This window comes from Mesitornis unicolor, unplaced genomic scaffold (genome assembly GCF_000695765.1).
Source record: "Mesitornis unicolor isolate BGI_N332 unplaced genomic scaffold, ASM69576v1 scaffold4290, whole genome shotgun sequence".
NCBI lineage: Eukaryota > Metazoa > Chordata > Aves > Mesitornithiformes > Mesitornithidae > Mesitornis > Mesitornis unicolor.
The window spans coordinates 57,927-83,147 of NW_010157443.1; the positions used below are offsets into that span (position 1 = coordinate 57,927).

The window sequence follows — 25,221 nt, forward strand, 5'->3', positions numbered from 1 at the left end:
GATTGAGTTTCATGGAGAGTTATGGAAATAGAATGGGGGCATGCAGAAAAAGCGAAAATTAAATACAAGCCACCTCTGGTTTGTGGTGCATCTCTGCTGAAGCATCACCCCTCTTGTTTCAAAAACTCTGCATTTTAAAAATGTAGATCAGTACCTTTAAAAACAGTTAGGAGCTCCACATATTCCAGAGAAATTGTATGTTGGTGTTGATCGCTAAGTCTGAGTCAAGTTTTAAGTACTTGCAGCTAAGGCCAGTTTAAGGTAAGTTTTACTGTAAAATGAATTTCTACTTTAAATATGGGGAATTTTGAAAAAAATCAACCCAAATTTGATACATAGGAATTTTACTTCCTTCTCCAGTCATATTATTTTGACATTTGGGAGGAAACTATCATGTAACAAAGGGCTTATTATTTCTAGCTAATTTAGAATAAGGGTTTGTATTTTAATGTTTAAATATCTGAACGATAGTTCAGATGTCTTAGTTTCTGAAATAAGAAATTTCCTCAGTGACCTTCAGTTTTCAGCCACATATTTGAAATGAAAAGTAATTTGGCACAGCGCCGTTAGGTCTCATAGGGCTTCCAAGTAAAAACTTGTTAATTTTACAATCACCCCTGGAAATTATGTTATAGCTTTAGCAGAAACGAACAAACATTATGGACACTGAACCTATCATAATGTAATTCACTTCTTCATTCTAGCAATATTCAGCAATAATGAAGGGAAAAAAAAGGACAAACCTTAAGAGCTTATAGTAAAAACCTTTGTCTAAGTTTTAGCCATTTTTCTTCCATATCCGTGATTCAGGCAGTCAATTGTAGCAACTGCTATATTTCATGGCCTAATTCCAGAAATGCTGAATGTATTCAACTTTCACATTCCCCTTCCCTGAAAATCTGGTTAAATACAAAAATGCAAATTTGGTAGAAGATGTCCTCACACAGCCTATTTTGTCAATATGAAATACGAAGCAGATAATTCTGCAACTGTAAAGTTTCTGTACTGTTACCAGAAAACAAAGTTGAAACTGCCAACTAAACACAGAAGGGTGAATTAGGCCTTGTGTCAGAAAAACTTTACATCACTAGATTCACCTGAAATATAAACCATTGCAAAAGAACTGACAGCAGAAAATCTACTACCCTCCCACTCCAAGTATAGAAACCGGCTTTCAAAGCAGAAGATAAGAACAACAAAAAAACCCATCACCCTCCACAATGCACAGATGGCCTTGAAAAGTCGTATCTCTGCAAAAGTTCAGAAAAGCGGTTGTACTGAAAGTCTCAACATTTTCTGCTTCACACTGAGGGGAAAAAAAGGCCTAAAAATTATATTTAAAAATGAAAACATTAAAAAAATAAAAACCTTGATAATTTAAATAGCTCCAAATTTACTTCATTTGATCTTTTTCTTTGGCAGAGAAAAGATGTGCATCTGCTAAAGAACAGCATTTCTAGACAGAACTACATTAAAATGACACAGCACAAGATAACAATTCCTGATAAAACTGCAGAACATTACAAGGAGAGCTTACATTCCCTCAGGACAAAACATCACCAGTCCACAAAGTTTGGAGTTAATTTAAAGATTAATTTTAGGATTAGAGTTAATGTAAAGCTTGAGTGTCCATACAATCTTAGCCCTCTTTCCTTTAAGAAAAAAAAAATCCACACACACAAACAATAGAAACCAAAACGATTTAATTTTCAAGACTTTTACTATTATAAAAGCAAACCAAGCACCTAAAGTTTAAACCCCAGGTTTTTATCCCTCCCATCTGGTGGTTCTGTGTTTTCTTGAAAATTTCACTGCACATCACCAACTTCTTTATTATACGATCATTATACACGGTTTTATAGAATGGATTCATTAATAGCTTTTCTGTAAAGCCCAGTAATCAGTTTTTGCACTGTAGTTTGGCAGAAGAATAATTCTTAAATTTACCAGCCACAGGCTATGATGGAGTTAAATTCACTCCAGTGATTTCTGTTAAGTACCTATTCTAATCATACCAAATTAAATTATCTGCTCCCAAAAGTAAGTACATAACGATCATTTATTTAGAACCTCGTTTCTCTCTGTAGGTATCTAATTGTCCACAAAGGCCACATGATTTATGTGTACTTGCCAGAACAGTAATTTTGGGCACCTCTGGTTTAAAAAAACGTGTCAAATTCCTCCTGTGGAATGGGACAGATTAAATGACCCATTAAGCTTAATTTAGCTGAGGCACCACTACAAGTTAATTAGTTAAAGGCAAGATTTTCAGTCTAGGTCATAAATCGGGCCCAGTTTCCCACTGGGACCATTTAAGTTAATGAAGAGAATACACCAGAATGAGAGGAGCTCATACGGTCTGCGAAAGGTCACTGCTGCCAGGGCCACAGATTTGGACGCTTCAGAACTGCAAGGTGTCACAGGTAGAGACAGCACACAAAGGCATCCTTAAAGGAACTACACCACTCTTCAGGCTGCTTTATGCTTCTTCGTATTGGACCAAGAATACAAAGCAAAACTTAAAAAAATTAAATGTAAAAACTTCATATAGCAAGATTTTGGTTTTAAGCAAAACGCGACGGTGTATAAGCGTTCCCCGAAGAATCACTAAAATAGCCTCATGAAAAGCCCAAGTATCTTCAGCACACATGTGAAGACAGGCTGCTCATATTACACCACAATGTCAGTTTCCCAAACAGTTTTCAACCACAGGTTAGGATTAGCAATGTTCTGTTAATTAAACAGTAGTAATGTACAGTCACTAGGAAACTGTTAAACCAAGATTAGCAATCACTCTGGGGCACCGATCTGACGTGACAGCTGAATTTATCCAATGCGTAACTAGCTTGTTATCACAAATAATTGCAAAGACCCAGTATGGTTTCTTTGGGGAAACAGATGCCATCCTCATACAATTAAAGTTCTGTGCGACTTCTTTATTCCTTAGAACACCCTGTTCCACACAGATCACCAGCAAATCTCAAGTCAAAGCACTGATGCATTTAAACTCAGTAACTACTATCCAAGGCAATGTACTGCTTGCAACAATAAAGCAGGTATCCTAATTCGACTGCTGCTATGATCTTCAGGTCTCACATCCTGCTGTAATGCAATCAGTCTACAAAGAACTAATTACCCTAATCGAGCAATCAGAGTTTCACTGACATCTTACTTCCTCTAACAGCTATAAACACCACTGGACTAAGATAGCACCTAATTAGTTTTCTGTATCACTGTTTACAATGCAGTTTGAATTGATTATGTTTGCAACATTCCCTAAATACTTACTTTACAACCAGCAACTACATAGTTATTCAAAACTCCTTGCAGCAGAACAGCATTAATACTTATGGGTGTTAGTTCTGATGACAAAAAGGTCAAAAATCTTCCATTGTTACTGACACTTGTGGTTTGCAGTCTTCGTAAAAGAATGCTGTACAAATCAGTAAGTCTTTCATCTCCATCTCAGGTGCCAAATCTCTTCTCAAACAATAACAGCGGTTTTCAACAATTAGGAATTGTTTTAATTTGTAGCAAGAGAGATTTTGGCTATATATTAAAGAGAATAGAGAGCAAGTAGGTTTCAGTGCTCAGTCAGCTAGAGAGATTGTGGAATCCGTATCACTGAAAGTTTTAAAAACAAGCTAGACAAACCTCTGCTAGAATGACGCCTAACACTGACTCTGAGCAAGCAGGCACATAAATTCCTTTCAAGAATCTTTGCAATCCCCGTTTGCATGTTTTTTCTGATCACAAACACTACCTGCTCCATAGTCCTCAAAGTGGTGATAGATCACCAACTTATTTGCAACTCACTAAACAACCCAAAAGCTTACACTTGTGGATTCAGTGATTACTCCAGAGAGAGCACAATGAACAAAAAGAAAAACAAGAAATGGAATTAATCCACTCTTTGGTTTGTCTGGAATTATTATTTAAATTATGAAATTCTTATTCATTTCTGCTGATCATAGAAGAAAACACAGAAAAAAACCCCACAGGGTATATAAAACAAGTCTATCCAAAAAAACTCATTTTAGACGTATTACAGTTCAACGTCACAATTATTTATACTTGCCTGACTTTTGGCACCATCATTCGGTGTTGCACCATTAGCGTGTGGCAGATTGATGCCATCAAGGTGAAGACCTCTTCACTAGCTGAATCTCTCCAAACCATATTCAGGAGAGTGTTCGTCTGCTGCTTTGTATCCAATTTCTTTAGACACTCCTCAGTTATGTACTGAACTGATATTCTCCCATCACCCTACAAATGTATCAAAGAAAAATTTGCTTTAAGTCTTTTTAATGATCAAGTAACCCCTTCAAAAAAATACTTCAGAATTTTACTAGAACATGAAGTTTTCTTGTGCAATAATTAAAAACTAAGCACACATGTATAATCCAGTAGCATTCTTAAAAGTATCAGACTTAAGAGCCAACTTAAATCCCTAGGTTAGGCAACTGCTGGGTAGTGGTATTGATCTTTTCACTTAGGCCAATGGGAAAGATTCCCTTTAATGTGAGCATGTTCTGCAATGCTTGGATACAGTAAGGCAAGATCGTTCAGTGGCATAAAATATGTGAAGAGTCATCCCTTCCCTGCTGACTTCAGTCAGCATTGGACACGAAATCCAGAAACGAACATCTACCGTAAGCTCCTTTACATACAGTGTTTTCACATTCATAATCCATGGGTTAACAAACAACAAAAAAATCCTCAAGGTGACTAATAGACATGTTTGGGTAGCATCAGAAGTGTACGAAGAGAAACACTTTCTACTGGCATAGAACTGAGTGGAGCTCAACCTTTTCTTTTCCTTACTTCTCCTCTTTGTCTTGCCCCCAACAGAGAAAAGCAGTCTGGCTCACTGAAGGATACAAGTTATCCAACCATGAATTTTTAAGAAAGAGGGGTTACCAGCACCCACCTTCATTTTTTGTTTTGGGTTTTTTGTTTTGTTGGGTTTTTTTTGTAAGACAAACATGCACGAAAATACCACATACATAAAAAACTCACAGCAGAAACATTAAAAGTGTTTTGCAATAAACAGTATCATGTATTCAAGCCTCCTCAAAGCAGATACTCTCTAATTTATAAATTACTGTAAGTCACACGTGAACTGAAATTTATGTTTTGATTTTACCTAACCACCTCTTAAACATCACCAGTATCTACAAGCCACAAGTAGAATCAGTTAATATTTACATCACATACAATGTCTGCATGGATGGCAAATTAAGTATTTTATTCACATCATCTTGGTAAAGACTTCAGGCTAACGGTAACATCCTGCATCTAAAAATGCACAAGTAAAAGGCTGGACGCATTCCCCAGCAGTATGGCTCTTTATAAGAGGTTACTCTCAATATCTAGGTCTTAAAAATGCTGCACCTTTCAGAAATGTGCATCACCTTACACAAAAGGTATGTAGGTATTATAGGAACATTATCTCTTAGAAGAGCTGGCATGCTTTTGCTTTCAACACTCAACCAAGAAAAAGCCAGGAAGCATTAGAATGCCTCAGAGGGACAGAAATCCAGAATTCCCAGCTCTATGTGGAGAGGCAAAATAATCTATCATGAGAAAAAAAAAGAAAATACTAAGTTGGAAGATCAGATTGGTACATTTCATGATATCTTAGCATCATCACGGACTTAAAGAATACAGAGAGTAATACGCGCTCTGTAAAATACAAATTTAAAGCAGAGAAATTTAGTCTTTTTGTTAAACAAAAGCTCTGTTCTTCAGAAGACACACTACCTGTATTTTAAGATTTCTTATTATAGTTGAGGGTTGTTTGTTGATTTTTTGTTTTGTTTTGCTTTTAATATAAGCAACCAGTTCCACTGCCTTACAGTGAGCAGTCATCTATTTTTAAGAAGTAAACATGCTCCCTTCTACATGTAGCTAGAAAAATATTGGACCTAAGGGTGATCATGTTTCTGCCTATATTTACTGCTGCTGTAATACAAATTCATTCGAAAAATTCTGTACTGCTTACTGGTGTAGTTGTCATTTTACTGATCTCTTCATCCTCATCTTCAGAATCACTGTTTGCATCTTGACAATTTGTACCAGCAGTAGACACAGGCAGCTGAGAGAGAAACGTTTGGAGTACCTTCAAATACACAAGAAGTCCTTCCTCTGAAAGGGATCCTACCGCACATACATTGAAATAAAAGATCGTTAGTCAGATCATACTGGAATATATTTTACCAGAAAAATCTGACCAAAACATATTATGCCAAATCTTCACAAATTTAGAGTATTTTTTACTGAAAGGCGTAAGAACAGCTAATAAAACAGATCTTTCCAGTACCTGTATCCACAATCTGTCCTTTTTGCTTGTCAGTGAACTACGTTGTGGAAATACGTAATATATTAACTCAAATATGGAAAAAAAACCCAACCAATGAATCGGCCATTTAGCTTTCTCACCCAAATATGTTTCTCCAACTGTTAACACAAAGTAAAAAAGCCATGGGGCTTCATCACTTCTTCTTGAACATCCACTTTCTGCTAATAATAGTGCATTCAGAAAGAGTTCATAAGGGAAAATGGTCTGCACATCAGCAAGCGCTGGAATGATGAAATGGAATATCTGATCTGTAAAAGGTGCTGCCAGAAACTCCTCTGTGAAGGCTGCAAAAATCTGCTGCCTGAAATGAAGAAAAAATTGCCTTTATAGAAAATATAGGTAAAATTTCCCACAATTATATCCATGGAATAACAGATCAATTAGCAAGTTTGAACACTATCAAGAAGATGCAAAGATATGCTCCATTAATCCTGTGCTAATAAACCAAATTTCTCTGATTTCTGAAAAACTAACGTCTTCAACTACAGCATTTTCCTGATGATCTTACATGTAATTTTCTCCTTTAAACTTTTCATGAACTCACAGAAAACTATTCTGAAGTTGAATTGTTTATAATCTTGAAATGAAAAAAAAATTAAAAGCACAATTAAGGATTTTTTTTCCACTCAAAATACTACTTTAACACAAAATACACTCACATGTGATACAGCCGGAGTTTGACTTTTGTTCCACCTTTCTACTTGACTGTTTCTTCTTGTAAGCTATGACTTAGTTATTTCTTTTCATAAACCTCAGCTCCTTTGTCACAAAGTTCTTTAAAATTCTTTTCATCTGCCCTTAGCTGCACCTATGCTCTCACCTCTTTCCATACCTGTGTTCCTACACACTGTAATACCCGCTGTTCTCTGCTGTTTGTTGTAGCCTTCAGCATTTTATTGCTTTTTTCTTACACACAACTGAAACTTTGTTTCACCTATCTACAGCATTACCAAAAAAATCATTACGATTTCTATACAGATAAAGCAACAAACTGCACCGAAAGAACAGCTGACGCTCAACAATAAACTGCACATCTCTGATAATACAAGTAAGTAAACAATACATAATATTACTTTATTTACCTTGCACCTTCTGGACAGGAGCTATATGTAAAGTGCAATGGCTTCAGAACATTCTCCAGAAGTATTTTTGCAATAGGGACTCGAGAAACATCAGAATACTCAATACTCGAGGGAAGCTTATTGTTAATTAACAAATAAAGCGACTTGTAGTAGCCTGCAAATAAGAAATACCACTTTTTAAATACAGTATTATTTTTAACGTGAGAAAAAACAATACAATTCACTGCACAAAGCTTTACATAGGAAGGCATTTTACAATAATCCAAGTCACATTCACATAACTATCAAGATATACCAGCAACCTGTTTGCAAACTTCACTTTATAAAATCACAGACAAATAACTGCATTCAGAGCCAGTTTGCTTTTCAAAGACCAACTGCTCCTGCTGGTAAAGTGAAGGATTTATTTAAAAAAAAACAAACAATGGCATATGAAAAAGATTTCCTCTTTTCCTCTGAGTGACTCTAGTCACGTTGTTGACAGTTGTCCTTCCAACCTTTCAGAAATTATGAATCTTCCCCTCTACCCCAAAACACGACTGCATCATATGGGTAAGAGTCCTGTTGGCAGAATTCTCTGAAGTCTATAAACATGTTGTTTTAGCAGGCTGAAAAATACAATTCCTGCTCCCAAAACAGGGATTCCTCAGACAGTAATAAAATGCATTACCAGCCAAGCCACAGACATGTGTAAAGAGTGATTATTTTTGTCTCACTCAAGTACAAATGGAATCAGATGATTTCATTCTGAAATCAACTTCCTCTTGCTCAATGAACTCCCGAACTACAACGCAAGTTCTACTACTACAGGAACCACTGTAAATGCATAAACAGCACTGTATTATTGAGAGGTCCAGGCTAGGACCCTTTGCGGCACAGTACGAACTTCACATACAGTGCAGCAAGTGGAAGTTACCATACAGGAATAACTTAGCAATGCTGACAAGACGCACATGGGGGACAAATTATATGCAAAAACATATACTAATTAAGGCTGATTACAGATTCTTTATAACTTAATCATCATAAATGAGTAGGATACAGAATATTTGTAGTTGCACACAACCGCCCATTTTTGTTTTGATTACAAGTGATCAGAAAGCTGATTTTTTTTTTTACTAAAATTTATGATCTAACATCATGATAAACTTTCATATATCAGTTGTGAAGACTATTATACTAAAAGAACAAATCTAAAGTATTTTGAAAGAGATATGTATTATATAGTAGGCAATGAGACAAACACAAATATTTCTATAGTTTTAGTTATGCCTGGCAAGTAAAATAAACCTGCTACAATAAGTCTTTTTTTTTCTCTCATAGTGACTTCAACTTGTAGAAGTTAAAATCGAATCATTAGCAACTTAGAAACACAGAACTATTCTAACAATTAACTCGCAAATTGGAAGGTGCTATTTTTACATTTTATACCAATGAAGCTGGATCTGAGATGTTTATTTTGCAATGTTTTTGTCTTTTCTCCCCATCCACAAATCTTGCAAACTCAAGCCATAGTATCAGAAAGCCAAATTAATTTTTTCACACACTCCCAGAGCAATAGTTTCTTCAAGACAAAACATAATTTTGGGGATAACTACACAACTCAGTATGTTTGCACAGGTGTAACTGACTGCAGCTTAGCAAACAGTTTTGCTGATGCTGGTACAAGGGAAATAAGAGCCAGGTGACCAGCTCTTTGCTAAGGGGTTTCTAAGCATTAGCAGGATGAAAAGGTAACGCAAATTTACAGTAATAATGAACGTTAGCAGTTACAGAGAACAGCACTGCAACACAATGCCCAACTTTTACACAGCTAAAGCTTAGATCTAAAGCATGTGCACATGCATGTGTGTGTGTCTGTGTGTGTGTGTGTGTGTGTGTGTGTCAACAGTTACTGGAATCAAACTTTTATTAGGTAATATCCACCTACTCTCAAAACCTGTGCTAAATGTCTGCATAAGTAACTTGTTAGAATAAACAGAATTTCCAAAGAAATCAAACAGTAATTTCACAAGCAGTGATCTCACTACAAGCAAAATATCCATCTAATGTACAGGTTAGTGTATGCAGCACTTAATTCATTGTGCCTGTGGTAAAGGCAAAAATGTGACTAAACAACATGGTCTTCAGGTATTACACATTCTGTTTAATTTTTGAGTATTTCTCAGAACTTTTACTGTCAAACTACTCACCTTTTTGAATCATGTAGTGCAAAATTTGTTCAATTAATGATGTCACATAGCTGACATCTTGTAAAACAGGCAAATACGTATTCTCAGATGAAAATACCTCAAGCATTCTCATAGGAAGTGCAACATTCAGACTGTCATCATTGCAATTTTGCAATAGCCTATAAATTAAATGACATCAAAATTATTTAACAAGGTAATTCTCTTATTTCACCACAGGCATATGTACACTGATTTAAAAATAAAACTACAAAAAACCTTTCACATTCACCTTAAAAAAAAAAAGCTGCAAACTAGCATTTCTTTGCTATAATATTACCCAGTCACCTTTTTTTTTCCACAGCATCAAAAGCTATGGACAGCTCTTACACTCCTTTTGTTTTCCCACATCACCGAGTCAGGATGGGAGACTGGGAATACCAAGAGCTGCATTTAAAAAACTACAATTTCAACTGTAGTGAAAATGCACAATTCAATCCAGTGACACCACAGCTGCGTTCCACTGTACGTGGACTGCGAAGGCCATCACTCAAGTCTTCTTCAGTATCTGGTGTCACGGTTATTATACATACAGTAAACACAATTATAAGAACACAAGGTTCAGTGACTTGAATGAAACAATTTTCTAAAAAAGCCTCAATATTAAAAGGAAAAAGAAAACTTATTTTAAAGCTCTGGAGTGTATAACTAGTTCTTAATGTTGGTAAGAGCAAATATATTGTTTTCCAAAACCAGGCTTTAGCTGACAACTATTCAAGACACCTTGACAGATCTACCTTCCTGTGATCCCCCAAGGATCCTTCCACTACAAATAATAAATGTATGCTGAAACCAGTAATATAACTGCTTAACATGTCTTAAATTCAAAATAAAGTGTGAGCAAATGCATCTTAAATAATATTAGAGTCAAAGCAATCAAAAATATATCCGTGGAACATTAATCTAACTCAGAAAATACTTTCTAATCAGTATCAGTTCCCAAGACCTTTTGGTTTCAACAAATATTGCTGATGATATCACTACATGCAAACAGTTAAGAAGGGGTATCCCTTAAGCACATATTGAACTTGAAAGTCAATTCTCCCCCTAAAATAAATTTACAGTTATTACTTTACGTTCAAAAACACACAAACAATTGCTCAACATAATTTCTGAACAATTTTTAGTAGCACAGAGAAAAAAAAAACAATTTACCTGCAACACAGCCCCAACAGTCTTTTTATTTGGAATAAGCAAGTAAGTCTGTCTGGACCATCCAATTGCTTAACAAACTGAGAACTCTGTTTAATTAAATTCTGACACATCCATATCTGGGAAAAGATACGCAGAAGTTTACTGTTTGTAACAACAACTTATTGCAACACAGACAGTAACATTTCAATCTTGTTTTGGATACCCTTAGAGGACTTAAAACATACAAACCAAGACAATCCTGTTCAGCTGAGGAAAAAAAAGAAGTTACACAACTTAAACTACATGCCTGCTAGCACTAAACTCAAAGTTAAGACTGATTACACTTACAAATACCTTTACTCTTGCAACAAATTTACTTGTTAATTTTTTCTTTTTGAAAAGCCATAATTCTTTAATGTCCATTATTAATACCCACTATGAATGATACTTACGCATGCATTTGGGAAGTTCGCAGTGACTGTGCAGTTGATACGCCAGCACTATTGACCAGCAAGTAAAAAAAAAAGAACCCAAACACTCTAGGAATGACCAGAGGGCCAGAGTGAAAAATGCTGCTTAAGAAGTAAATCCTGATAGAAGTATATTACTTTTAATAAATTACGGTAAATAATACACACAGCATTTTTCAAGGCTTCATTTAACAGATTTTGTGTGTGTGTACAAATATAAAATCTAATTTTAAGTTATTCTGTCTAAATCAAAAACAGCAGAGTGCAGGCCTGAAAAAGCCAGAATTCTTAAATGAATTTACTGAAGCGGTCAAAGCCTTTTTTGTCTAACTTCAAAGTCTTTTAAGTGAAAGAGTACTTTAAAAGTGTATTAAATTAAAGTACGATGGATCAAAGTATGTTACAGTACTCACCAAACGCTTAGAATCCTCATTCTGTCTATAGAAAAAGAGTAGCTGACGAACTAAGACAGTCAAATTGGCTCCATTAGCAGTAGAAAAAGTTCCTCCAGATTGGGCCAAATTAGCACAGCGATCAAATTCACTTCTTTGGATAGAGTACTTAAAAATAAGACATGCATCAATATATCAATAATGGTTATGATTTAAAATAGAGATGCAAAACTTTAAAACTTGATTTCAGCTTCTCATCCAAAGTGGCAGTAAAGTAGCAAAATGGATATAACACATTTGTTAAGAGATCAAAACATACACACGATATCCTAGCTAAAGCCATAACTGCTTTCTGCAATTCAGAAAGTACACATTGCAAGAAATTTGTTGCTTTTCAAGAATATCACAAACATTTTCATCTAGTTTACTCAATAAATATTAGATAGATTTCTTAGAATAATCTACCCAACAGTAGCTTAGAAGGAACATCTTTTCGACTCAAACTACCTCTTTAACTGTATTGTAAAAAAAACTCCACTGGTGTGTGAAAGCTGCTATTACATAACTGTTTTCATCTGCTTTGTCAGCTCAAAAACATATTGCATAATCCCACTGAAGTCCACTGTCACATACACGCTCTGTGGAGTAAACCCCCATCTACCAAAGTATGGAAGTTCAAATGAAAATGTCAAGAGGGAAAAAGGACTTCCACAATACTCAAAAAAGTGAAGATTCTTCCATGGATTTATTTATTACTAGAAAGTCTCATTTTCAGCAAAATTGTTCTACGTCTTAATTAATAAATAAATAAGTCCTTACTTGATGTTTTCTGTCTCTGTACCCTCTTACAAATGACTGGATTATTATTGCATTTTTCAGCCTCCGCCTTTCTTCCTGTAAAACAAAGTAAGAAAATGGATATCAACATTGTGGACTCTAATTCCTACCATTTTAACAAATATATTTGTATTCAAAATGATTTTTAATGAAAATTAAGCACTAATCATTAGTAAAATAAAGTGTTTGAATGTTTGCATCTGATACACATAAATCAAAAAGTTTTCTATGTTTTTAAGTGTAAATTTACCATTAAGATACTGCAAAAGAAATTTTAATACTCAGTAAGTATGTAATACTATGGATATCAAAATAAACACACTTGTATTTCATTAGTCAAAGTCTTAATACTAAAATGTTGAAGAAAACAAATTCAATTACATCATCCCTCTTTTTGCATAGATCAGCCAACACAGATGATCCACTTATTTGTTTCCATTCAAATAATGTATCAGTGTCAAGAGGTTGCACAGTTTAGATGTGGTTGGGGGGGGGAACAAACACCACCAAATCAGAAAAAAAAAAAAAAAAAATCAATCTGTTATTAGGAGACAACACTGTTGTCAGAGGAAAAAATGCAACTTAATGCTTTAAGCCCCGAAGTACAATATAGAAATTAATATAAATTCTTGCTCTCTCCTTCAAACCAGGCATATAAAGTGAGTCATTTTATGATGTCTTCCTCAGTACCTAGGAGTAGTAGCTAAAATTGTACCTTTACAACAGCTCACTTTCTGAGGAACTGAAAGCCAGCTTCCTCAAGGTACCATGGAAAAAGAGCACTCAAGAGTCCCCTGACAACACCCCCAGCACATCCCATCACAATAATTATCTAAAGGAAGTGGCTGCTGTAATTAAGTTTCTAATAATGTCCATATAGTTTCTTAGCGGATAAAAGAGGGAAGTAAGTAAAATAGCTGCTTATGACCCTAGGGCTACAAAGCAGTAGTTGAGGAAGGCAAAGTAGGAAGATAAACAGTGAAAATAAGAGAAGCCTGCTTTGAGAAGAGAATTTTTAATCTAATCAATTCTTGAACTATAATGAGTCCATAATTCTGAGGGCCACCAAGCAAAACAAAACACCAAAATGTTTTGATAAATTTAATTAAAATACATTTGGGAAAGTTCACAGAAATTTTCAACTTGCAAAAACTTGACTTCTAATTTATTGTGCCATAAAAACACATTCAACTTAAGAACCTAACCTGAACTGACCAGAGAAACACCAGACAAATTTGTTCTCCAATGGCCATTTCATTGTTCTTGGAAACCCTGGTTCCCAAAGCAATTTCTCCGAATAAGCATAGACTTGAAAGACACTAATTACCTCCAGAGTATGGACCAAAATCAAAAGTTTTATGGGCCAAACAGTACTTTTCTCTCCAAAGTATCTAACAGTAAAACTGCAAAGTATGAGGGCAAGCAGGAGTGAGTTTCAATTACAGAGAGGCACTGTCTCTTCATAATCATAATGTCATTCTTGACTGAAAAGCAGATACGTACTTTTCTCTATATACAGGCTTTATCCTAGCATACAAACTTTTAGCAAACGGTAACTGCAAAGGATTTAAGTCACTGCTAAGATTCTGCTACAGGTGTTTTTTTAAAAGCCATAACTGATTTTATTGACAAAGGAGTAATTCATTTTGTGAGAATCTGATACATGCCACAGCAAATCATTGTATGCATGTATGTATATATACAGATACAAATATATGACCCTGCATCAATTTTGCAGCAGACAGAATAATCTGAATTGAATGGGTTATTTTATTACATGGCAAAAAGTTTATGAAGCCCAAGTAAGTCTTTTTGCATACGTTGGTAAGCCTAACTGATCATAAATTTGATTCATAACACAGCACTCTGAACCAACCAGTGAAATCCTAGCAACTTCATGCTTAAACTAGGTCCATAATTACACATCCAAGTTGGAAAGAAATAAAAGTAGTAACTGTCCTCAGAAACAGAGGAGCCACTGCAGAACCTGTATTTAATCTAGCAAGGGTCGAACACATCTCTAAGGGGCAACCAGCTCTGTTTTCTTGATTAGTAAGAAAACTACATAGTTACTCTTCTTAAACAATTTTTAAGACCAAAATTGTTTCAAATCATATCAGAGGGCAGACAGTGAAAAAAAAATTACATATTCACTTTAATTTCATATTACTAAATTTTATTTTCATATTGCCATATATATTCATGTTTTAAAACTGGTGTTTTTCCTTTCAAATGCAAAGGAGGAATACCCCTTTGCATTAGCACAGACTGAAATGGCAGTAAGCTTCCATCTCAAACCAGTGTTAAGATTTTCTAAAGCCTAACACATCAGCCTTCCAACTGCTTCTCCCTGTTCCCCAATTATCAGGTGACTTCAAAGCACTTTAGGATGCACTGAAGTGCCATTGTTCTGATTTTACCTGCACATAACTAAAGCACACACTGGGCAAGTGAATTCATCTAAGAAACCATAGCAGAACCAGGAGCAGAAAGAAGACAGTCTGCTGAGACCAACCTATAGTAATAGATTGTGGACAAGGCAAAAAAACCTGCAATTTACTATCTAAATATCTGTCCTTTCTCAATAAAGACTAGATCTAATGAACATGAAAATAAAAGGAGAAATTCCCTTTGCACCCACTGCATGCTTAACTACCTTCTTTTGAGATGAAAATAACTCCTGAGAAGCATCTTCAAAGCAGTCAAACAGTCTGTCAATTGTAGTATACTGGAAGACTATGTAGAACTTGCAAACTAAAACTACATTCCTGAACTAAGTATGACTGCAGCAGAATAAAGTACTTTGGACTGTAAATGTTACTGTATCAAAGAAAAATCCAGTGTACATGCAAAGGCATATAGTCTACTTTACCTCTCGTTTTCTCCTTTCTTCCTGAGTACGATGCAGGAGAGAAGCCTTTTCTTCCTGTAAAGTACAAATAAAAATATTGTTGCATTTTCATTCAAACATGATTTAAATGTGTTCATGGTATTTAAACTAGACTTCACTTTGGCAGTTGCTTATAATATGTAATAAACAAAACACTGGAGAAAAGTAAGTGTTCATCATTTTCTGCACTTACAAATAACATGTAATGCAGCCTTCTCAAAAGCAGCGATGGAGGGAAACTACGTAAAAAGAGAAGGGACAGGCAAACAGCAGCAAACTATACTGATCCTTGTCCAGGTTTGTGTTCTCAGCATCCCAATAATCCAAGAAAACGCCATTCATTTATAAAAGGGAGAGCTGAAACACAATAGAGTCCCAGTCCTGTCAGGTAGTACCAAATGTTTATGGAGTGTTTTCCTTGCTCAGAGCATACGTAAGCCACTGGCCCAGGTGCGTACAGCAAGTTGTGGCAAGTTCAAAGTCATCCCATACTGTTCCAAAGCCCCATGCTTTTGTCTAACTTGCAAAGAAGCATTAAGCTCTTGTATTTACTTATCCTTTTCCTCAAAACTTGTCCAGAAAATATGTCAAAATATATTTATACTACACAAATGGTAGGAATTTTTTTCTTTCAGAATTTTGAACTCTTCACCCAAATTAAGGCTACAAACTGAAACTTTCAGGACAGTGATCTCTTCAACAAAGAAAAGAATAGTGAAGTATTCATGAGGCCTCTAAAGAAGAATACCATTACAAAAGAAAACCTGTGCATTAGTTTTTTAACAAGAATCTTAAATCTGTACACAGAGATTACAAAATATAAACAAAGCTTTATTTGCAAGAACGTCTTACTGGATGGTTCTGTACAGTTTCCAAGGAAATATACAAAATATTTCCTTTTTGATGCAGAGTATTCAGTTCCCACTGCAGATAATAAGAGTTGAAAGTACTCTGGCACCTTCACAAATCCAGTCTAAAACAGACAACAGATTTAAGGAAACTATTTCCCTTTTTCACTTCTACTACACGTGTAACTACTTCCTTTTTCTCCCTGTGTCCTTATTAGTCTAGAGAAGAAATAAAACACACTCAAGCTAAAAATGTATTAAATCTGAATACATAAAAATAAATTTGAACTTGGTAAACAAATGTTTGTAAAATATTTATCTGCATCTAAAACAACCGTGCTGGAATAGTTTAAATGTCTACATGCAGATACAAAAACTGAGGGCAAAACTCTTTTGCATTTATTTTTCGACAGTAGAGAGGAAGCAAGGTCATGATTCTCATAGTTTCACTAGGATAGAAAATATGCAGATCACAAAGAGAGAATGAAAACAGGAAAATATAGATGCAAAAAAGGAATTTAAAATTGGGTTTGCATTTCAGATCATTCACTGGAGAAAACATAAAGAAAAAAAAATCCCACAAGAAGGTTAACCATCTTTTCCTCAAAAGACAGTATTTATGGCCAAAGACACCACTAACTACAGCTATTGCCCTCTAAAGACAGGGTTTTGTCCATGTGTTAAACACAGTATAAACAAATCATAACAAAATCCACACATAGAACGTATCTGCACTCAAGCAATAGGAAAGGCTCCAGTCTGCTAGAGGCAAGAGATTCTGACCGCACATACACAATAAAAAAGACTAAATAATGTACTAAATTAAGAAATAACCAACAGATGCCTTAAAGTTTTAGGACTGTTTTTAATAGGTTACTTCTTTCTCAACAGCTGGTACCCAACACATTAAAGTAAGTAAAACATTCCTATTTAGAAATGACCAGAGTGACACCTCTTCAATCCACTTGGAGAGTTTCATTCTGCAGGCAGCACCGTGTAGAGTGTTTCTGCTTATAAGCAACATTGCTGAAATTGTCCTTACACTTCAGAATGGATTGAAAGAAAAAGCAAAAGAACATACATAAAAGGGAAGACAAATTGCTACACATAAGCAGAGAAGAGAATGGTACAAAAAGTACAAACACAGTAAATTCAAGGGATTAATAAATAAAGAAAAATAAGCAGTCAAAGATCTTGTCAGAAACAAATAATTTTAAGTACTGGGGGCGAGGGAGGGATATATAAGAGGGCACTGTATCCTCAGTGTATCACCAGCTGTGCCTTGATCAGGAATTGGGTCTTTCTGAAGCAAGCACTCTTTAAACCAATCCACTTTAGGGGAAAAAAAAAAAAATCACAAAACTTTAGGGTTCCAGTCAATGTGACATACTTGCTTTTAGTATCTGTAAAGAAAAACACCAACTAGTTTAAGTATAAATTAAATATGATAGAGGAACTGTCTTAAGACAAAGAATTAAATATTCAAGTAAGTACATCCCACCCATCTTCAAAAAGTTATGATGAGTCATGTAGTACTGCTGTTCACAAGATATGCACAGATCAGAAACATAAAGGAATGGAATCATAACTATGACTAAAGAATATATTAAAATTGAATGCAAGAAAAAAAATCTCCTTCAGAGTTATTCTTAAAGACAGCTAACTGCACAGTCATCTCCAAAATCCGCTCTGCCTTGCCTCTTAATAAAAAAAACACAGTGAAAAGAGCTGTTGCTCTGAGGCTGGCTGTGCATGAAAACATCGTTATGGTAAGAGATGTACATTTGACAACTTCCATGTGTATGCTCACACGACTGTTGACAGCTACAGCCGCTGCTCCATCACCTCTTCCTGCCCACCTACAGCTAAAACTACTCACAGGACGAGATCATCTCACACTAACTTCCAAAGATCGCACCTAGCTCGTTCCTACTCCCCAGTTTCCTAGTCTCACATCTGTGATGGTCATACTATCTTCCTTCTTTACCTGTTAGGCAGGCAGATGTCAGATATCAAGTCTACCTACCAAGTTAGGCAGACAATGTAGAGGGAATGAAGCATCAGCTTGTCTTGATTTCTTCAACCCTAACTCAGAAGAAGAAAAAAAGCCATTTACTGAATCAAACTCCCTACACTTTCTATGATGGAAAGTCTTCTTCCTTCAGGAGCTTGACCCTCAGTGCAGAACAGGGAATAGACTGGCTGTGTGTTTCATGCAGTGTTTTATATACTATTTATTAGCAGTCCCTTTCCTGTCTGCTCCTTCCTCCAACAGAAGATAATGGTAAAGACAATGCAGCTCAGGCTCTAGCATGCAAGCTGCAGGACCATGAAAAGCCTGATCTGATAAGTTTTCTTCACTAAATATGTGAGGCAAAACACAAAGAAACAAGAAAGCAAAGAAACACTATGCGAGAGCAAAACACAATGTAACAAGGATGGTGACTCAAAGTAAGACAGAAGGTGGAAAGAGGTGAAAACAAGGAAGCAGATGGAGGACAGTATAGAGAAACAAATGCTTACAACTACCATCAAAGAAATGTTAAATAATATTTTAAATGTTAATTTATACATCAGGATAAAACTGCTATGTACTGCATTATTCATCATAGCAAAGTTCAAAGTCACACCACTGCCGTAACAGACCAGATTATGAGAAGAGCCACATCCGGCAGTGTAACGATGTCAATGTCAGTGCTTCAAAAACTCCAATCCAAAGTTAAAACCGCTTTCTTGTCCTCATTTTGCTGAAATAGACTATTTTGCTGCAAAAGTATGCTTACAGAACTCCTAGCCTCCACAAATCCTAGGTAAAAACTGAATTACATAAACAAATATACAAATTACAATTCTTTTAGTCCTGCATTTTGACACCTTTCATTGAGAGCGTTAATAAACATTCAGCCCTCTTGGCTCAAGAGAAAACATGTATACATTATTAATTTTTTTTCAAATACTCCTAGTATTTGTTAATTCTCTTAAAATCTGAAATCGAACACTCCTGGACAGTCATGTTAATCAAGCCAACTTACCTCCACATAAGTAAATTTAAAACCTAAGTATGCTAAATGCAAAGGTGAAACCGAGTAATTATTTTCCGGTACTGCCTAAACAATGACCATATTTTTAAAAATAACAAAAATACACTGACATGGAAATTTAAATATTATCAATAAATGTTTGAAATGTATTTATAAACAACAGGGGTTTATTTTCTTGTAGTTGAGAACTCTATTCTATTTAACATTATCATGCAAAATACAAGGCATGACTACTAGGAAATTTGAATGGAAAAAGAAATACATACTTCATCTTTTAACTTTTGAGGACAATTATACAATCTTGTACGGTTTTCATCTACAAAACCCAGGAACTTCTATCTTTTTTCTCTCCTTAAAATAAGGAACATGACTTTTCAGCTGGATTTAGCTTGCACCACATAAACATCAGTAACAACTCCCAAAACAAACAACGTGACCTAAGCAATTTATAGAATAAAATTCCTTTCAACACAAGTATGTAATAAGTCCAAGAAATAAACGGAAGATTTTGCAGCATTTATTTGCAGCGAAATGTGGACACTGTGACATGACCCCCTCCAAAGTGGTTCTCAAAAATGTTTCTAGTTCACATTATTTTAGACAAGATAAATTCCACCTCAACTGATTTTTTTTTTAGTATTAAAAGAAAATAGCATTTTAAAAGACTCACAATGCCTTGAACTGAACCTCGACAATTTAAATTCCATTGGAGACACAGCTCAGCCAGCCTGAGTAAACCATGTTCAGCAGCTTGAAAAAATCTGCTTTAATACAGTTTGTGAGTCTTCATATCTCTGATTATTTACATCATGTTTACATGTAGAGAAGATGATCTTCCAGAAGAAGGCATTTTAAAGTACTTAAAATAGGCCCAGGAAGTGGCATTTGGTCAGGGAAAGCCTGGCCTTGTGGAAATCAATGTCACAGTGCTTGCAAGAAAACATTTCAGTATTTTAGCTCAAGTTTTACCTTAGGATGTAGAATATTTGGAACCACCTCTACCTTGGTAGCTAACAAAGCCATGCACAGTGGAACCAGGACTTGACTGGAGGCTCTAGAGGCCAAAGAACATGCAAACAAGTTGCTTTTACATTTACTCTCAGTTTGTCTGTATTAGGATTTTTAAGATGCATATTGTACATATCATTGTAGTTGAGCGACTTCTCATTTTCTCAGAAAAAGCAGGGGAAAAAATAGCTATAAAAGCAGAAAAAATTTGTTTTGAATTCAAGAAAGTAGCACACAACTGAAAATAACAGCGTAATCAGTGTTGTCAGCTAACTACAACTCCATCAGTCATAGCTTCCTTCAAAGGAAGAGAATTTTAAATGTCACCAAGAGGGAAAAAATCCCCAAGAATCCAGTATGCATTAATTATACAGTATCCTACTGACAGCCATTATTTTACAACATGATGGTATCACCATATTTCCACACCACAGATCTGAAATTCAAAGAGCATTTCAAGACTTAGGCTCTGACATTTCAACGTTTTGGACACAGAACACAGTTCTGACTCAGAATGAGGGAAGTACTCGCATAAGAATCTACACCATGTGCCTTATGGGACAAAGGTCTATGGAGCAAAGTAGCGCAATTCTCTCCCACCATTTAAAAATAAATTGTAAATTTGAAACTGTCATCTAGAAATCCTGTACTATAAATTCCTAGCAATATTTCACTTTCATTGTGACCTGGTGTAGATTCAAATATATAATAAAACAGTAATTCTTCCCTCCTGAAATTATTAACAGCTTTCCTCAATCAATAAGAGAGAAACAAATCTATTTCTTAAATCTGTGCCATCATTGCTTAAATCCTACAGATGTCTACCACCACAGGCAAACCCAGCCTGTGCAGATCTCTCCATACACTGGCAATCTTACAGCCTACTGGTTTTCAATCATTAATTTTCATTCCATGAGAAGTTACTTCATGCAAAGAATACAGACAACAAAGAGCAAACAAGGTACTTCTGGAGTTCTACCTCTCCACTTCAGCCGAAAGCTGGGGGAAAAATACACAGGATTCTAATGCTTAATGTCATGCTATTAATTTAAGGAAACGTATCCATAACTACTGAAACAAAATATAAACAAACTTTGTAAATTTAAGATCTTTGATTATTAAAAATATCCACATTAAAAGAAATTAAAGACACCTTCTGAAATACAGACGGAGTCATCACTATTAGTTCATTAGTAATTTCCCATGTCTTATACAAAATCAAAATAAAATCCAAAAAGAAAGTCAATGAAGTTCATTTCACTTTCACTTTCACCTCAGTGCTAACACCTCTGTATTACGAATACTCGAGAGGGAAAAGAACACTGGGCCTGACCTTAGCAAATGAAGCAGACGTGGTTAAACACATTCTGCATTATGACACCAAGAGTCCAACTTCATGATAAAATTAGTGAAAGCTGCCAGCAGCCACCAGCAGGCAAGGGACATTCCACCCTGAAGAAATATGTTCACTACACGGGACACAAAGCACGAGGCAGGAACCACCCAGGTGAAGGACCATCTGTTTCAGGCCACCAGACAGCTTCGATAGCCAGCTCCATTTGCACTGCACCCCAAACCAACTCTTCATGCACACCTCTTTTTTCCTGCCTCACACACCACAGAAATTCTGCAGCCACAGTCTTCTAAGCAGCAAGTACTGTCCTGTACAAGAAGTCAATGTGTAACTCAAGATGTTCCTGTACTGAACTCCAATAACAGTATTCCTTTTCAGAGGCTATTTTACTTCAGAAGTAAAAAAATGTTTTGCCAGTTATAATTAAAACTAAATCTGAAGACAATTTTTGAAGAACCTCATAAAACAGTGAATCGTGTTTTCAAGATAACAATAAGCACTCCCCAAAATTAAAAAAAAACCCTAAACTTATCACATTGTAAATAAAACAGTATCTATACCCTCAAACACAGATACAACTAATACAAATAGTTAAAATAAATCAGCAGATTTTTGAAAGTAGATATGGAGGGAAAAGTCCAAACACCGTCAATACCACCTACACCACTTATGTACAATGCAATATTAAAATGTTATAATAATATTCTGAAAGGATCAGGGACAGAGATAGTCATTTCGAGAACATTAATTTTGCAACCCAGGATTTTAACAGAAATAAGATATACTTAAAGACTACTTTTTTTGGCAAAAGGTTTGGTTGAAGAGCCTCTCTACAGCATCCACCACAATGCACATGAACCTAAGATGCAAACAGTGTAAAAACAAGCCTAAAGCGCTCTGTTTTTGTATTTTAAAAATACCATAAAAGTTAGTGGTGGAAAGCACACTAGATTCAGTACCTTCCTAACTGCCATAATGCCACAAGTCCTCAATCGTATTTGTATCGCTGTGCCTGCACTGACAGGACCCCTTGTGAGGCCTAAGGAAACCCTACAGACACATGGCCATGCCCAATGGGGTGTCAACACGTGCCTCATGACCAACACGGTTACTGTGGGCAGCTGCAGTTATATTGGCAAAATAATTCTTTTAACAATCAGGTTTGCTGACAGTTTATTTTGGTGTAGTTGTTTCCAGATCAGAAGACTCTGCTAGCATCTTTAGCTCCTCCAACTGGACTCCCTGCTTCCATACTGGGAGGGTTTTGCTAATATAGCTATTCAGGTGCAACAATATTTGGAAACTTCCTCAAATTGGGTAGAGAGTTACTGGCAGTATTAAGCAGCCTGCATACAGATTCTGCCAGTATTTCTGAGTTGTGCATTAAGCCACCAAAGGAATCAAAACAGGCAGTATGAAGCATCCAGCTAACAGAGCGTTGCAGAGGTGCAGCACAGGAACTCTACACTGTATCTTTCTAAAATTACACACACTGGGGAGGGTGAGGCGGTCTGTCAAAGAATAACTTTTTTTTCCCACGTGCACAAAAAGTTGAAACATTTTACAATTAAGCCTTCTGTAAAACTGAAGCCTACAGGTAAGAGAAATATGATGACAAGCAATCTGTGACGTGAGGTAACAAGAAGCCAAATGAACCCATGTGAACACTTGTCACACCAATCTCTGCTGTAGTATGTTTACGTAAAAGTTCAGGTAAACCGCGTTTTTCAAAGTAAGTCTTAGTGTTGTTTAAATGCAGTCTTTAATATGTACTGTACACAGTTTCTAAAAATCAGCAGCTATTTCAAGGGCATTCTATGACATCCATATAACCATGATGTCCAAAGCTGTGACTAAATGATTTGCATTGATGCAGCACAAGCACTTCAGTGTACCAGTATTAAAACCTGAAATCTGTAGACCACTTGGTATCTGATCATGAACTACAACCTCTATATTGGACAGAGTGAAAGTTACACATCAATTTCAGTTTCCACTTCCTCTACCTATCCATATTTGCCCTTGGAATTTGACACCAATAACAGACTTGTCCCATACAATTAAAATAGGTATATAAGACAATATTATGACAGTTGTTTACTTCTGTAGAAAGAAACATGTTCTGCAAGTAACTCTATTAGCAAGTCAGTGCCAAAAGTTGCAAAGTACCTAAAGTGTACAGCTGAGGACCAGGGTATGTTTTGCCAATTCCCACTTTAACTGTGCAACATTTATTGTGTTTTTGACTTGTGTAATGCTATTGTATGTAGTCTCAGAAACAGAAGTGTCTTCAGATAAACACAGGATGATTCAGATGCAAAGCTGCACAATTTAAATGTTATTCTGTTACTCATTGTTTAAAAAATTATGTAAGGGAATAGGTGAAAATTAAAACTTTGGTGTGATTTTAATATCACATAGTGCAGTATTTTAGCTGTTTCCTAACAGAACTGCCAAGTCCTAAAAGTGTCAGAGAACAAAACTAACTTAAGACATATTTTTGCCCTCGTTAAGATTCAAAAATACCAACAAAAACATTCAATACCTTCCCACGCAATCATGTCCAATGACAACACGAGGAATCAGTATTTTAGCAGTGAATTAAAATGACTCCTACAAATCAGGCCACTTGTATAAACACTTTGTCCTTTCTCTTGTTCTTCGGTAGCTCTGTGCCCTTCAGTGCTCGACTACACATCTGACCACCCTGTCCAATCAGCAAGACCTAAACAAACCATTTCGCTTCTTTTCCATCAATAAATACAAGGAGATTCAATAGTCTGGCAGAGCAGACAATTAACTGCTACTCACCCTGCACACGACAAATTGACTGAACGTAAACTTGACAGAGAAAAGCTAAACCTGTGACCTGGCAACCTTCACTCACGTGGATGAAGCCTTCCCCGAGCAATTCGCATTGATCTCGGGTCGTGTAAGGCTGCTCCCCCCTATCCCTCCAGCAAGGCGGACCAAAGGCTCTTCCCTTTGGGGAGAAATGACAAGAGATCTCCGCGCCCTTCCCTCCTTCCCCCCGGGAGACCTAGAGACAAACAGCTCGGGAAGTGCTCCCAGCCACAACAAACCGGATCGCTTGCAGGGGGGACGAGCTAAGGAGACATTTCCTCGCTTCCCACAATTCTTACTACGCTACAAGCCTGTGAGGGTATGTATGACCCGATTAAAAAAATAATAATAATCATAAAAAACCCTAATCATACACACACACACAAACACAGAAAAAACCTCACCACAACACCACAGAGCCAGGAAAATCAGGAGATAAACACATCATCAGGAGGGGAGGATTTTTTCCTCCCTCTATTAAACCTTAGTCATAGTTGCTCCCATTTTTGAAGGCCCAATGGTGAAAATACGATAATACAAGCGGCCAAGGCAGGCGGGGGGGGGGGGAAAACCGACACAGACACAAAACACTGAGACAGACAGGCGCCGTTTCTTACCTTCCTACTCGCTCCTCCGAGAGACACCTTGGGCCTTGTTTTGAAATCCCCTTCAAAGCTAAACATGTTTACAGCTTATCCCATCTAGAGCGGAGTCCGGCCCCCCGAGCTGACC

The 25,221-nt window shown here is 36.2% G+C and overlaps 1 protein-coding gene across 1 annotated transcript in view; it reads right to left on the minus strand.

The window, feature by feature from the left end:
• The window catches only part of UBE3C (ubiquitin protein ligase E3C), a 73,572-nt gene extending 48,352 nt beyond the window's left edge, over nt 1–25,220 (minus strand). Inside the window, exons 1-10 of the mRNA XM_010180019.1 lie at nt 25,107–25,220; nt 15,377–15,430; nt 12,487–12,561; nt 11,689–11,835; nt 10,827–10,942; nt 9,636–9,793; nt 7,444–7,597; nt 6,442–6,662; nt 6,005–6,159; nt 4,079–4,266 (exon numbers count right to left, since the gene is read on the minus strand). Of these exons, the coding sequence (XP_010178321.1) occupies nt 4,079–4,266; nt 6,005–6,159; nt 6,442–6,662; nt 7,444–7,597; nt 9,636–9,793; nt 10,827–10,942; nt 11,689–11,835; nt 12,487–12,561; nt 15,377–15,430; nt 25,107–25,172 (1,334 nt within the window). The 5' untranslated portion in view covers nt 25,173–25,220. The remainder of the gene's footprint in view (nt 1–4,078; nt 4,267–6,004; nt 6,160–6,441; nt 6,663–7,443; nt 7,598–9,635; nt 9,794–10,826; nt 10,943–11,688; nt 11,836–12,486; nt 12,562–15,376; nt 15,431–25,106) is intronic.
• Between the last annotated feature and the right edge of the window lies 1 nt (nt 25,221).